Source organism: Marmota monax, unplaced genomic scaffold (assembly GCF_021218885.2).
Source record: "Marmota monax isolate L192 unplaced genomic scaffold, Marmota_monax_Labrador192_F-V1.1 WCK01_AAM20220418_F8-fsc00075, whole genome shotgun sequence".
In the NCBI taxonomy this organism is placed as follows: domain Eukaryota; kingdom Metazoa; phylum Chordata; class Mammalia; order Rodentia; family Sciuridae; genus Marmota; species Marmota monax.
In genome coordinates, this window is record NW_026694772.1 from 2,046,847 (window position 1) to 2,063,718 (window position 16,872).

At 33.9% G+C, this 16,872-nt stretch overlaps 1 protein-coding gene across 11 annotated transcripts in view; it reads left to right on the plus strand.

Annotated features, from left to right (window-relative positions):
* The window catches only part of Dmd (dystrophin), a 2,205,817-nt gene that overhangs the window by 1,834,626 nt on the left and 354,319 nt on the right, over positions 1 to 16,872 (plus strand). For all 11 annotated transcript variants that reach the window (XM_058572890.1, XM_046425263.2, XM_046425265.2 and 8 more), the window contains 2 exons: positions 3,577 to 3,697; positions 4,320 to 4,588. In XM_058572890.1, the coding sequence (XP_058428873.1) occupies positions 3,577 to 3,697; positions 4,320 to 4,588 (390 nt within the window). The remainder of the gene's footprint in view (positions 1 to 3,576; positions 3,698 to 4,319; positions 4,589 to 16,872) is intronic.

Consider the following 16,872-nt stretch of genomic DNA (forward strand, 5'->3'; position numbering starts at 1 on the left):
TATGGGGCCTGAGTCTACTTCCAGCTTCTCAAGGAACCAGCTAGCTGCCCCATGTGTCTCACATTTCTCAGTCTAAAAATGTCTCAAAGGTCTAGGCTTCATATTTTTTGAAATGTGATTACCAAGAGAGATAGCCACTCCAGTCTTTCAGACAACTTGGAGTTTAGCCAGGGAATCTGCTCTGGGGTATATTCACTTGGCCCTCTTGGATCATAGAAATTAACTAGACAAATGGTTACAGATCTAATTCACATTGTATGGGAAAGTTCTCAGGAGGCTAGAGCCTTTTGTAGGAAAGTTTATTTTCTCATACTTTGTCTAACTATACCCACTGTTTACACATCTGCTCAGAATAAAAACTAGGAGTCCTTCTTGTTTCTTCTTCTCACTTCTCTAAAGCATCTATCTGCTCACCAGATCCCCATATCTCTATTTTCTAAACATTTCCCCATTCTCTCCCTGTTTTCTTTTTCCCTTGGCACCCCTGCCCTTGGTCACATTTTCATATTCTATCACTGAATTCTTGCAGTTGCCTCTAATTATTTCTCTGAATCCATTTCTGCCCTTCTCAAATATACAATCTGTGTAGTAGTACTCCATTATCTTGGGGAAATATTATGTTCAAAGACCCCCAATGAATACATGAAAGATAATTCTATATACACTGTGTACATTCCTATATATACATACCTTTGATAAAGTTTAACTTATGAATTAGGCACAGTAAGAAATTAACAACATAACTGACATTAGAACTTGACTACTTCAGCCTGATTTTTTTAAAAAAAAAACTTTCCTTAAGTTGAAATTTTTCCCCTTTTCACTTAAAGGAAGCACTTTACAACTTCCTTTTGTCTTATCCAAATTGCTAATTTCATTGTTATTGCTCTTTGAGGCCATTACTAAGTAAAATAAAGGCTATTTGAACTCAAGTGCTATGGAAATCATGTCTGTCATTGTGAAAACTGAGACAACTAAGTGACTAACAGGCAAGTAAGGTATACAACAACATGGATACATTGGACAAAAGGATGATTCACATCCCAGGGAGGATTAAACAGGACTGTACAATATTTCATCATGCTACTGAGAAGAGTGCACATTTACAACTTATGAATTATTTATTTCTGTAATTTTTCATCCCTTTCAGACTGTGGTCGACCATGGGTAACTGAAACTGTGAGAAGTGAAACCATGGGTAAGGGGGGAGTACTGTATTTATTTTAGGAAGATCTATTTGAAACATTCATATGCCTGTTCCATGCAGCTCTTAAATCCTTTCAAGGGATGCTAATTACCTATACCATAACACCTAGGCTTTTAGCAAACTATATATGGGCTATATTTCATAGAGAGGCTGAGCTTCAAATTCTACCTAAAAGATCTAATATACTTCCCAATAATGAGAGTGACTTGCTTCATCTCAGGACATGTTCTCTCCTTGTTCTATATGTTCTAGAAACATGAGAATGCTTAAAGATCTTGGTACATGCTATAAAGATATTATGTCTATTATCTCTCTGTACTAGCACTTTCCTCTTCTTAGAATGTCCTATAACCCATTCTTCCCTGACTAACTCCTGGCCATATTTTTGAATTCTGAATGATTACTATCTTCTCTGGGATGCTTTTCTGAGGTTGTACACACCAGTAGCACTTTCCACATTATATTGAAGTGATTCATATGTTTGACTCTTCCATTATATATTTTAAGTTCTTAAATAAGAAGAACTGTTTTGCATTCAGCTTTGGATTTCCAGTCTCTAATACAATCACTGATATACAATAGTTCAACAAAGGTAACCATTATTTTATAATTAGCAGTATCAGTTGCCTCCTGTCAAGACCAAATGAAGAAACCAGGCAAAATGATAATTTTCTTGAATTTAGGAAAATTAAATGTGGGAAAAAAATACAGGATTACAAGAAGTGCATACACATACAGAAGCATAAACACACACATGCAGATTGCAATTGAAATATTAGAGATAGAATCAACCTTCTATGCAAGCAGAGTAAATAATCCACCTACCTAGTAGGATTTCAAGGACACAAGAATATCCTACAATACAGAAATTACTTCCCTATACACAGGCTGAATCCTAATATTCCATTTTGTGCAACTCCATTATTTTAGTTCAAATACCTTGCCTCTCTCAATTGAATTGTAAATAACTATGAAAGACGAATCATTTTGCAAAGTATAAGATTCAGGATTCTATTGAATGATGAGTAACATGAAGATTGTATTGATAAACATTTCATACAATCCAGTCTGGAGCACTTCTGTATCATAATAGTATGTCTGAAGTTTAAAGGGGGATAGTAGTGAGTTTTTTTCCCTATTTGAACAGGTTCAAATTCAGTAGCAAACATTGCTAAAAATAAAGCAGATTTGAAAAAAAAAAGATATGCATATTGAAGCCCTAAGTCAGGGCAATTATTATTGCTGTTTTTGTTATATAAATATATTACCATTTATGCAATATTAATATTTTATTAGCACCTTCACTTCTGAGATCACAGAACCTGGTCAATAACTTTCTTTAATGGTTTCATAGTATTTGTTAATTTAGTCTAGTCTCACAGTATGCCCCACCATCCTCTTAGTACTAGATTATATATGAACTTATAGTTTTTCACTGTACTTCTAGTGTGTTAGGTTTCTGTGTTTTGTTGTTGTTGCTGTTTGGGGTTTGCTTGTTTGTTTTGGGGAGGTCAATGCTGGGCATGAAATGCAGGGCCTTATGCATACTAGGTAAGCTCTCTACCACTGAGCTACACCTTCAGCCATATAGTTTTCTTTTTTGTTTTAGTAATTACCTGAAGGCAGAAACTATGGGTTTAGGTTTTTCTCTTAATCCCCTGTATCAAGGGAAATTATAGATTTGATATTAAAATTGATAGCTAGATTACATGGCCTAAAGACACCTAAGTCTATTGATTTATAGAAACTTCTTCCCACAATTACTACATCAGCTCAGAACACTTCTGCTTTTCAGAGAGGTCACAATGAATAATGTAATGGGTATTTTTTGAAAGTACTGACAGTTTTACTTAGTTTACTTTCAATATACAGTTTTAGTCACTGTCAGACATTTTGAGAGAATTAACTGGTGATTATCAATTTGGATTCACTGTATACTTCAGTAAAGCCTTGGTACCTCCAAATGGTAGTTCCAGCTTCCTGTTACACTTTGAATGTCCATTATTTGGGGTGTATTTAAATCCTCATTAGCCATGTTTGGGTTTTTGCAATAAATACCTTGCAACTTTAGCTCAAAATTTTAAGTTTGACAGTCAGGTTATGTAAACAAAGTGTTCTCATCATAATGAGAGGGCATCAAGTATCTTGAAAGCTCCTCCTTCTCCCTCGAATAGTTTTACAAACACATTGGTTTCCTCATTAACAGAAAGACCCAATAACCTTCTTTGTTGATTTATGACTATCAGTTTACAAACAAAGAAGATAGAAATTGACCTGGGAGTTTCATAAGCAAGTTCTGAGCACCCAGGATTAATTTTGAGAAGAATGCCACAAGCCAAATAAACATTTCTTTTCATCTCATTTCACAGGCCTTCAAGAGGGAATTGAAAACTAAAGAACCTGTAATCATGAGCACTCTTGAGACTGTACGAATATTTCTGACAGAGCAGCCTTTGGAAGGACTAGAGAAACTCTACCAGGAGCCCAGAGGTAATTGAATGTGGAACTGTAATAACATATTGATAGAAGGATCAGTGGTGACAGAGCGGCCCATCCATTCTTGCTGCCAGCGTCTGGATAGCTCTCATATTTTCCAGGTTAAACAGAATCAATTCAAATTAAACATAGATGTTGAAAAAGAACAAGGAATCATAAACCACCATGCATAAATCTGTTTGCACATCCATAAATAAACATTAAAAGAGATTAGTGATCCATTATTGGAACATTTAGAAAATAATAAACAAAAGAGTTTATCTGTGAGAATGAATTCTATTGTTTCAAAAACTACAAGCTAATTTTCAATTTAAGAGCCTGACTGAAGAAAATTAGAGCTTGTGGTGTGCATCCTAACATTTTATTTTCCTCAATAGCTTAAATGAATCTGGATTATCTGATTAATATAAGATAGAACAGATTCACTGAGGAAGACAGACTTCAGATGTTTCTGAACTATATCAAAACCTATGCCAAAGTGTAAAATAGTCATTAATCAGTAGGTTGGCCTCTTGTTAAACTGTACTCTTTTTTTCTTCTAGTCTGACCTTTTCAACAATGTTTTGTTTAAAAAAAAATGAATGTGATCTAAAACCTTGTTGCATTGCCAATTTAGAGCTGCCTCCTGAAGAGAGAGCCCAGAATGGCACTCGGCTACTACGAAAGCAGGCTGAGGAGGTCAACACTGAGTGGGAAAAATTGAACCTTCACTCTTCTGACTGGCAGAGGAAAATAGATGAGGCCCTTGAAAGACTGCAGGAACTTCAGGAAGCTACAGATGAGTTGGATCTCAAGCTGCGCCAGGCCGAGGTGATCAAGGGATCCTGGCAGCCAGTGGGCGATCTCCTCATTGACTCTCTCCAAGATCAGCTCGAAAAAGTCAAGGTACCAGTTCCTATTTTGCTCCAGAGCCCTTTGAGAGATCCAGAAAAGGTTCTAATCTAAACTTGAGTGCAGTGTTTTCATCCCACAAAGTTAAAAATAGGGCCCCTAAGCAATAGAAATGAGTCCCTCTTTTACCAATTCAGAGTCTTCTTTCACATGGTGTTTTCTCTAAGAAAAGATGGCAATGTAATCATCTCTCTTCAGTGATATAAAAGGAAATATTAAAAAGTTATAGGGCCAAACAGTAATTTTGATTTTTCCATTAGGAAGTTAATGTAACTGTACTAAAGTAGTGTGATGTATGTGGGTGTGTGGGGGTAGGGGTGGGGGGGCGGGTGTGTATGGGGGTGTGGGGGTGTGTTCTTTGTGTTACTTAGTATCAGAATAGAGAAAATTGAACACCTGTCAAGATCCAGGAGTCTAGATTTTGGCCTTTTTTGCTAACCAAGTTATACAAAGTGGGTACTTTATGATACTATGAAATTAAACCATCAATGCTACCCTGCCCTTAGAAGGCAGTGTATATAATTCAATTTCTAGTTGCCTCAGCCCACTGTGGATATGAGAAAAAAATTATATATTTGGAATAGTATTGTCCAAAGGTAAATTCCCCCTGGCAAAAAGATGGTCAATGTATTTCTAAAGAAATAACGTATATTTACAAGAATCATTTTGAAATCAAGAGCATGAAGGACATTTTGTTTACTAATCTAATGTCAAACCGCCAAAGTCCTTCTAGAATCAAATTCAAAAGAAGACAAATTTCCAAAATTTCTCATGTATTTGGCATATTTGTCAGCAGGCTCTGCATGGAAGTTTTTTTTTGTTTGTTTTGTTTTTGTTTTTGTTTTTTTTTTTTTGTACCAGGGATTGAACCTAGGGGGTGCTTAAACACTGAGCCATATCTCCTGCCTTTATATATTTCATTTAGAGATAGAGTTTCACTAAGTTGCTTTACTTTAGGGCCTCACTAAATTGCTGAGGCTGGCTTTGACCTTGCAATCCTCCTGTCTCAGCCTCCCAAACTGCTGGGAATACAGGAGTGTGCCACCATGCCCTCCATGGAAATTCTTTTCTTTCTTGGCTTTCATGGCACTATTCAGTCCACAATCCTCTCCTTCCTTTATTTTCCTAGATTTGTAACTTCCACCCACCTTTAATTATTGATGTGCCCAAGTTTCTAACTTTAGACCAATGGGTTTGGGGGTTTTGTGGGTAAAGTTTTTGTTTGTTTATTTAAATGTTTGCAATTTGAATGGAATGGATGGTGACAAATCTATCAATCTAGTCAGGATCTTTCTTCTGATCTCCTAACCCATATTACATTAGCATCACAAATTTACCTATTCTAAAACCAAATTCATTTGTTCTCCTGTTTTTCCACTCCCCAATTGTTATTCCCTTTTAGCTGCTCTTTTTTCTGTGTTTTCTATTTTAGCTAATGAATCATAATCCAGCAAATTTACCAGTGTAAAATCTCTAGGTTCATCCTTAAACTTTTCTACATTTTCATTGCCTGCATGTGATTTCTTGTTGTACCTCAAAGTATCTCTTATACTTCCTCTTTTTTTCATCAAATGTCCTGCTCTAATCCTCAGTATCTTTTTACTTACATGATAGTAGAATGCATATTTAAATCTCATTTCCCTGTGCAACTGTCATATCAGAAACATTGCATTTTTAATAACTGGCAAGTACGTGAACAGTTTCTTTACTGGCATTTCTAAATTATCCAGTCTTTTTTAACTTCAATCCAAACTCCTTTTCGTGAGAAAGCCTGCCTAGAGAATGAAGTCCATGAAGAGCATAGGTGTCCCTTTTCTTCCTGGCTTTGGTTTCACTTCCCAATTGTACCTCCTATCCTCCAAGCCATTCAATATACTCTGACCACACCACCATCACATGTTGTCTTTTTTCATAACTGCTCCTTTGCAAATGTTTTTGCTCCGTCTGGGCGACTCTACCTCATCTGCCTAGTGAACTCTTACTCAGACCTCAGGGCACATTATAGATGTCACCTGTATTTCTAGTCTTTTCTAGATGTCTACCCCCACCAACTTCCACCAACCAGAAGAAACTGCTCTTAATTTGGTGCTTTTGTAGATCACAAAACATGCTTAAATTGTCATACTTACATTTCACATATATCATAGCATCTTTATATATTTTCTCCCAAAGAAAGTAAGATTTCTAGGGCTAGGGTTATAGCTCAGTGGTGGAGTACTTGCCTCACACATGTGAAGGTCTGGGTTCAATCCTCAGCACTACATAAAAATAAATAAATTAAATAAAGGCATTGTGTCCAATTATAACTAAAAATATTTAAAAAAAAAAAAAAGAAAGTAAGAATCCTAAAAGTAAGGATCATAGTGTGCATCTTTTAATTTCCCAGTGCCAGAAACTTATAAGGAATCTCATTTAATATCTTTATTCACTCATTTAAGAACAGTTTTCATGTCACTATGCAGTGTTCTTGACATGTGGTTGTAAATGAAACAGTCTTGGTCTTTGCCTTTATGAAGCCTATAGTTTAATGTTGAATTGATAGCTCTTCACTAAAATATTAGGTGAAGATTTGAAAAGAAAAGCTTAAAATTTTGATTACTTCTAACATCCCTGTACCCCAATATTCTATAACACCATATCTAACATTTAAAGCAATAGTTAACCTAGCTATCTGCATGAAAATTAAAATAATGTTTTAAGATGTATTACTTTGTATTTGTTCAGCAGTAAATATAGTACTTTTATCCAAAAATATAGGAGCCAATTTTTAAAGTCTTCCCAAAATGGGAAATAAGATTAGGAAAATGTTCTAAAGAAACTAAATTAGTTAATGTATCAATCCAGGTGTTGAGTATATAGGCTGTATAGCAGGCATAGGGTATTCTTTTTTAGCCATTTCTATTACACCAGGAACATGTGTAAGATAGTGAGTATAAATGGACAATATAGACAGCATGATTAAAAATCAAATAACTAAAAGTGCAAAAGTTCAAATATCAATTGACTTTCACCCAATCCGTTTTGTAGTATTTCTTTATTTCGCTATCTTATGTGTTCTTGATCTTAAGACAAGCTTCATTTCACATATCCTAATTGGTAAGATTCTCATTCTAGTCCTAATAATGGAGATACATTTAAAATATTTACTATATCTTTTAAAAAGAGCCAAATATACCAACACATCTATCTTTCTCAGAAATAGATGTTAAATCATAGTACTTATGTAAATATTTATGTACTGGTGATAATAAATGTGACTGTTTCCATTTCTAAACAAGTATCATATAAACATTTTATGCATGTTTTAAGTATATGGATTACATGAATTCATATGTATTTATTTCCCTTTAGTAGCTCTTTGATTTTGCAATGGAAACAAATTATTTTTTTCTATTGCATCTTATTGATACCAGGAGTTAAACTCTAAAGTTTTGTAGGTGGTAGTTTACACCACTAACTTAAACTTATTAACTAAAATTTATTTCAATAAAAAAGTAGAAACATGCTTAAGACCACTCGTCCATTTTATTTTTATTTAGCAATTTAAGCCCTTGGAGATCCCTTGCTATAGGGAATTCCCAACTGATAGCTAGGCAGCAAGCCAGAAGAAAATATCAGTTCATTGTCCCAAGTGACTCTGTCATAATACCTCTCTCCATTCTGAATGTCTGTGTTTAAAAAATTGTTATTCAAGAATACAGAATATACGTTTCTGTGGGATTTAGCATTATATCATTTCATTAGCAAATGTGCCTTTTGGATTTGGAGAATGTATAAAACAACAACAAAGTCCCTGGACTCTATGGAAATGCATTATTGCTGGCTGATCATCTTCAGAGTGGTAAATATGATAAATCAAGAGAAAGAAACATAATATTATTATTGACTATTTAGCTCACTAGGAGAATCTTAGCCTTCCAAATATAGTTTCCATAGGAATAACCACTAGAATAAAATTTAAAATTTAAATGCCTCTTTTAAAATTCATAATTTATATTGCTTATCAAACACTTTAAGGACAGAATTATGATTCCTCACTTTACTGGAAATAACATCAATGCTTATTTGACTACAGAAATATTCTACTTTCCTTGTAATAAGAATTAACTCCGGGGGCTAAGGCTGTTGCTCAGCTATAGTGCACTTACCTGGTATGTGTGAGGCACTGGGTTCGATTCTCAGCACAGCATATAAATGAATAAATAAATAAATAAATAAAGATCTATCAACAATTAAAAAAATTATTAACTCTGAACCACTAGGTGCTCTGCATAAATATATAAGTTCAGTATATAAAGACCTTAAAATAAAATAAAATAACTTTTTCTTTCTTTTGTTTTTGTTTTTTGTGGTTTGTTTTGGTACAGGGAATTGAATGCAGGGCCTTGGGCATGCTAATCACAATGTGCTCTACCACAAAGCTACACCCTCAGCCTTTATTTTATTTCATTTGATTTTTTAGAAACAGAGCCTTGTTATGTTGCCCAGGCTGGCCTTAAACTCCTGGGTTAAGTGATTCTCCTGCCTCAAACTCCCAAGTAGCTGACAGTAACAAAGTAGAATAACTTTTGCAACCAATATTTTTGTCCTCATGAAAATCCCAATGTGAAAATGTTTATAGGTTATTGTTATTTTTTGTGAAATTGTCCATTGTTTTTCCACACAGAAAGTGATATATCATTCTTGAGCCAGGAATGTTTCACTGCCCTTGTTTTACTTGTTTATTAATTAATTCATTCACTTACCGACAGCTTCAAGCATGTTAAACATATGCTCTATAACACTAAGCCAAACCCCCAGCTGTGACATTAAACACAGTTTTTCACACACCATAGTTAAACTCTACTAGGTTTTCATATTGGAATATGCAAATTTGTCACTCACATCTTTTTAGTTAGGCATTTTGCATTTTTTATCACTTTTAACTTACATTTCTTACTGCAAAAAGTCAAGGGGAGAAATTCTGTGAGTTTCCCTCTGAAGTTCTTTTAGTGAAATATTTTGATTAGACCTTTTTGGCATTCTAATTAAGTTGAATTTTATAATGTGTGCAGTCAACCAAGGACTATGATGAAGCCACCATGCTATTGTTATTTATGGTCAGCATTCGCATCAAAAATTTTAAATAAGGAAATTAGCAAATGCATCTTTTTCCGCCTACCATACTGAGTCCCTGTGGCTTGGTTTATTTGAGAAATTTGTCAAAGAAATGCTATCTCAGAATTTAACATTGAGAAAACCAAATCTGTTTCCTCTGGACAGATAATGTGAATTATGATGTAATATATTAGAATGTCATCTTCATTTTGGCAACCATGTTGATTGCAACTCTATCTTCCCTTACTGATTTTCTCCTCTTAACCCCATTTCTAAATTTTTATTTTCTTATTTTATTAATGCTATTACATTTGCCATTCATATGAGTCTACCTGACATCCTTTCTTACATATGAATGTTATAAAGAAAATTTATCTTTCATTTTCACAGAGTTAGAGGATACATGGGTAAGCAAAACCATCACAAACAGGGCAATCCTATGAAGATTCAAAATATATAAACTCTCTTGACTCTAAATAAAGGAATAGTATCTTTATGATGAAGTGTACTGCCTATAGTAGGAATAGGAAAAATATTACTGTTATGCTCATTGTTATAAACTGCAGATGTATTGCTGAATGGAGGCTTTTGTTGTTGTTCTTGTTCTAGTAGAAATGTTATGTGAATTAGGCCTTTGATAGGAAAAAAACAAACAAATCAAAAAGATGTAATCTCTCATAAATTCGAGTTATATGTCATTACTGCCTACCATACAAAGTACCCAAGGTTTTATCTAGTTTTCAAAGTATGTAGTTGTGTTGTTCAAAAGCATTTGGTTGGGCCTTTATTATCTGGGAATACATCTGTAAAAAGGCGTATTCTAGTAAAGTCTCACTATATATTTTAAAAGCATAGTATTTGTTTGTTAATAGAATGGTCCTTGTTGGCTTTAATAGAGCTTAAAAAACTAAAGTAGGAATTACTCATCTTTAAAATTCTAACAAATTATTTGTTCAATATGAAATTAATTGTAAGTTAGTGTTGCTAGGAGAGCTTATTAGTTAGTTTCCATTTATTTCCTCTCATTTCCTGCTTTGTTTATAAAGCTAAAAGCAAATTACTTAGGACAGCAATGTCAAACCACTTTGTTTACCCAAAGCATCTGATTTGAGATAGCTGTGTGTGTTTTAAAAGTCCCTACCTCGACTTAGGCAAATAGAACCTTCTATGCTATTCCCATCCTGCCTTTGAAACTTCTGAAAAGGCAGAGTGGAGTAATTGTTTCAGACATCTGCTTAGCATACTTTGAAGTGCATATAAGTTCTTTTTCAGTTTCATTTGAACCCCAGCTGTCTTCACCAAAGTCTATAATCAATCTGAATTAAGTTGTCCTACTTCTTCTAATAAGTCTCTTATTAAGTTTTGCATCAGCCTCTTAGGGAGACTTAAAAGCTAATTCATGTAGAATTGCCATTTTCTACTAATTCATTTGTCAGCTCTCCAAATTCCAACGAAAACAATCGCAAAGACTATTAATTTGGTTCTTCATAAACAACTTATGTAAGTGTAGTATACATTGGAACCAAGCAAACAATTTAAAACAGTGGGTGGGAGAAAATGAGTTGATGACATTCAACACGTTTTCTTTCTTGTTTTGTGATGCCTTCCACATCCAAAGCATAAAGCCATTTATTTAATAAGAGAAACATCCTTCTGCTTTTACTTTCATAAATAAGATAATTACTGAGTGAACTTTGCTTAAAGATAGGAAAAGGCTTCAGAACAGTTGGAAAAGAGCATGTTCTTTCTTATTGTGCTTATTTTAATTTGGACTTCTTTGTGTTTCTTTGATGCACTGTGATTTTTTTTTTTTTTAAAGGAGCTAGAACTGCTTACTATTGTTTTTGCATTAAATCAGAGTTGCACAGTTCCTCTTCTGGTCATGGGACATTTAGAAGAACATGGTTTATCAAAATGTTCAGCTAATGAGTTCATCTGACATTATTCTACTCAGGAAGTGTTTAATTAGATAATAAAAATTTCTCCAAAGAATACCATCCTTTCTACTATTTGAAAACAACCATATCAAAAACTGATCCTTTAATATGCCAATCCTGTTTACTGAGGACTTATTCTAGAAGCTTTGTTTGTGTCTGGTAATAATTACAAATACTATTCCTCATGAGTCTTAGATAATAAAAAAAAACTATTCAAAAAACTTAACTAATATACTCTCAGTATTAAGGGATATAAAAACTCATTCATTCATCCACTTATGCTGTGGTTAAAACGTATACCCAGAGAAATCTGATCTCATTAAAGAGTGTGAATATTGAATTCATTTCATATATGAAATTATATTAGGAGTTGTATTAATGGTAGCTTAGTTTTCCTGAGAATATTATTATTTAGCACCAAGCTGAGGGAATAAGAATTTTTATTAGCTTGTATGTGTGTGTGCATGTACCACATTGACTGCAAACTTCTAAAATATGAGTCATTTATTTAACTGAAATTTCTTATTTCTATAGAAAATGGAATCACACAACCAATATATATTTTTAATTCTCCTTTGACATCTACCAAAGTTGTGACAAATTGAAAGTGTACAATTATGTTACTCTCCTACCAGAAACAAAATAAGAAATGATTTAAAAACAAATAATCCAAGGAGTGGGCTCCTGTTGTCTTTCTGTCATGGTTGACAACTATGATTTTCAAAATTTCACAGTTAACACTGTCACCAATATTAGGCATTTCACAACCTTACATTACCTAAGTTAAACAATGACATTAAATAATTATTCTTGGTGAAACAGTTTTTTGGGTATTATTTGAAAAATTGTATCCACAATACTAATATAACCTTCTCATTTTAATGGAGCCCAAGGGAAGAAAACATTTTTATAATATTTTTCATACTAGCATAATATTTTAGTTGTAATTTACATTTATTCTAGTAAATAGCACCTTTATTTCTAGTAAAAGCACCTTCCAAAAGCACTGCTTCTCAAACTTTTCTACTTCCATTCTTTTGACTTCCAAGACAAAGTCTGATTATCTCCTGTTTCCCGCCTACTTACCTTCTTTTCCCTTGACCATGACATTTCTTTTATGGTTCTTATTTTATTTTTTAAAAATTTATGTCAATTCTGTCATGTTCTCCATAAAGTATTCATTGTTTTTTTTTAATATAAAGTTGCATTATTTTTCTCCCAAAATCTTAAGTACATTTACCTATGGATATGAAAGTATAGTTTGAGAAGCATGATATGTTGGATTAGCCAGTTTATTGAGGCTTCATATTTTTCCATCAATTTCTTTCTCTTATGTACACATACACAAAGAGTAGATCATTGCCATTTCAAATGTGTCCTTGCAGTTTCATCTCATCGTCAGGACCCAAAATTCCCATGACATGTAGTCATTTGTAATTTTGAACATGTATTTGAGGCTTATGTTCACAGTCACTTACTTACCTAATGACTAATAGATATCTTAAATCAAGTTCCCTGGAAGAATACCCTGAGAACAGGTGTCTCCGTGAACAGAATTTGTAGAGGATCTGCTCCCAGGAGAAGCCTATGTGGGAGTTAGGGAAGCAAAAGAGAATGAAGAGTCATACAAGTATTCCATCTTAGATACTAGCTTTGTGTCCTGAGCCATAGGAGAGAACCCTGGAGCAGAGTTGGTTTCTCATTCCCCATCTAGCCACTGGCTATGCCAGTGATGTGCTAGTAAATATGTATCAACTAGCTCCAAGATGAAGCTAATTCTGGTTTGTAGCATTTTCCAGCTTTTATGTCACAGATTCTCCAACCATTGGTGATTTCCAGCTACCAACACGATGTCACTGAATATGGATTGGGGGGCAAAGCACAATTGGTTCTTGGGTTCTACTCCAGTGCACCACTGACTTTACCCCACCTCTGAGGTTTTGGAATATATCTTAAGCCAGGAGAATAGGGTTATCTCCTGGGCTAAGGAGGTCCCATCTGTAGCAGTCACCTCTCTACAGAAGGTAAAAATCCATGAGACATTAGTAGTCAATTATCAAAGCAGTTGGGAGATGGATGCTCAGGCCAGGTAAAGTATCACCTACAACTAGTAAGTGAGCCTAGTAATCCACTCAGCTTCCATATCTCAACATAACTTTTTCAATGCTGTTTTGCTCTTAAACATGCAAAAATTATTTAGAATGGATGAGAATTTTGTCCTTTTATTGAAAATCTACCTTCCCCCTACCCCAACCTTTAGCTACCAATTGGAATTGATGATAGGAAAGAAGAGTTAATGCAAAGATCATTTTTAAAAATTGTTTTTTATATCTTTATTTTATTTATTTTTTTATGTGGTGCTGAGGATCAAATCCAGGGTCTCGCACATGCTTGGTGAGTTCTCTACCTCTGAGTCACAGTCCCAGCCCAATGAAAAGATCTTCTTAAAAATATTTTTACTTGTAGATGGACACAATACCTTTATTTATTTGTTTATATATCTATTTATTTATTTATCACTGAGAGTCAAACCAGTGCCTCACATGGGCAAGGCAAGTTCTCCACTACTGTCCTACAACCCCAGCCCTAATGAGAAGTACTTAAGAAAATGATATTTATTAGTAAAAAATGGCTTCAGAAGCAAATTTGTTTTTTTAGTTATAATATGGATAAGTATCTGGGGTTTCAGGTTATAAAGACAAAGTAATTGAGAATGTTGAGAATTTTTACAGTAGTGTTTCTCACTTTAGTGTGCATGAGAATAACCTGGAGGGATTGTAGAAACCTAGACTGGTGAAGTCTGTCCCCTCAATTTCTAATTCAAGAGGTCTAAATGTCTGAAGCAGGCCTACAACCAGTTCCCAGATGATGGTGATACTGCTGACCCAGAAAAGCTCTTGGAGAACTACCATTTAATAGAAAAACTGTTATGTATATACAAAAATCTATTTTGTGTATTATTAGTAGTTCTTCCATTAGAAATAATGTTATTTATTTTCTTCTATTATAATAGAAATGATCCAAATAGAAAATTTCTTATTCTGCTATTTGGAAATATTGTTATTTCGGGGTTGGGCATATGGCTCAGTGGTAGAGTGCTTGCTAGCACTCATCAGGACCTGAGTTTGATCCACAGCACCACAAAAAAAGGAACATATTTCTATTGAAAGAACTACTAAAATACTATTTATAATAACATTTATTTATATTTATCAATATCTAGAACTAATTTAATTTAAAATTTTATTTTAAAAATTAATTCAGGCATGCTATAGTGATACATGGATACTATTGTTTATAGCAGCACAATTTACAATAGCCAAATTTATGTAACCAGCCTAGGTGCTCTCCAACAGATGAATAGATAAAGGAAATGTGGTGTGCATACACAATGGTGTTTTATTCTGCCATTAAAAAAATAATGAAATTGTGTCATTTTCTAGTAAATGCATGGAACTGGAGAGCGTCATACTTGGTGAAATAAACCAGACTCAGAAAGTGAAGGGTCAATTTTTTTTTCTCTCATATGTGGAAGCTGGAAAAAAAGGGGGGTGGATTTTTAAAAGGTAGGATCTCACAAAAATAGAAGGGAAACCAGTAGAGTAAAGGAAGGGGAAAGGAGACTTGGAGAATTCCTGGGAAACGAATTCCACCAATTATTCTATGTCCATATATAATCATACTACAGTGAATCTTACCTTTATATATAAGTATGATGCAGTAATTAAAATAGTAATAATAAAAGAGTTCAATTGAGTGGAGCAAGCAGATCAGGGGGAAGGAGAAGGAAAGAAAAAGTGAATGTACTGGGGAATGTGATTAGTTTGTGTTATGTATATTTGTATATGCACATTTATGTATAATTATAATGCAACAATAAAAAATAAAGATGTTCAAAAACAAATGCAGGTACATGATATCCTGATCATGTACTCAGAAACCTTGAAATTAATAATGACCTTTTCATTTCTAAATCTCTCTTGTGGAAAGTATTCATAGTTATTTATTCCAGTTCTCATACTGGTATTTAATGACTCCAGTAGAATTTTAGAGTTGCTTCAGATGATCTATAAAATAACTATTCTTCCTGGAATTGATACTTTAAAATATTTATTCACATAATTTTTCATTCTGTACAAATGGTAGTCGTATTTACCAATAACAACAATTAATTTCTCTACATCATTTTCTGCTGAATGTGCTGACTATAAGAAAATTCTTTACAGAGTTTCTGAAATGTAAGACATTCAGAATAACTGAGACCATTCAATACTTTTTAAATAAGATCTCCTTGCCAGATGCAAAGAGTAATAGTTTTTCTAGGAGTCCTTACATTTTATAACTTACCTTGTCAACCCTTTGTGGCTCAGTGTTAAGGGGGAAGGTAGGTAGATGTTCATATGTAGAAATTGAGCTGGGTATGGGATGAAAGTGGAAGAGGAACTGAGAGAACATAAGAAAGTGTCTTAACTGTAGTAATTGGTGAAGGGAGAATTTATTATCCCAAAGGTAGTGCAAAATCACTGTATTAAATACCAATAAAGAAGAAGTTCAGGGTTGTGGTATATGTATTGAGAATTATGGGATAATGTTTTAAAATTTGCCTCAACATTAAACAAGGAATATTAAAAACAAACATACCCCTTATTCTGGAATCCTGGGGGGAGGGTGGGAATAAAGGAAATTTTACATTTGATTAATGTTCAATATAAAGTTGAAATAGCTATAGTCAAATTGCAAATCAAGTGTACATTAAATTTGAAAATCAGTCCACATATAATTATGTTTTTAGGTTGTAAACTTTAATGTTTCTTTATTAAGTTTCCATAGTGGGTTCAGCCCTGAAATGTCAAACTCTTAACCAGAATTAGACTGGAGAATCTAATACTAAGATAGATTTCTATTTTCTTTTAATAATTTTATAGTGAATATTTTTTCTTCATATAGTTAGTATCCATCCAGTCCTGTTTCCAAACATATTTATTAGCCAGGCATGCTCGTGCACTCCTGTAATCCCAGTGCTTCAGGAGGCTGAGATAGGAAGATCACAAGTTCAAAGCCAGCCTCAGCAAAAGCGAGGTGCTAAGCAACTCAGTGAGATCCTGTTGCTAAATAAAATACAAAATAGGGCTGGGAATGTGGCTCAGTGGTTCAGTGTCCCTGAGTTCAATATCCCCGGTACCAAAAAAAATTATTTTTCAGAAGTTTTATTATTGGTGTTCCACATTACTATACACTCAAAAG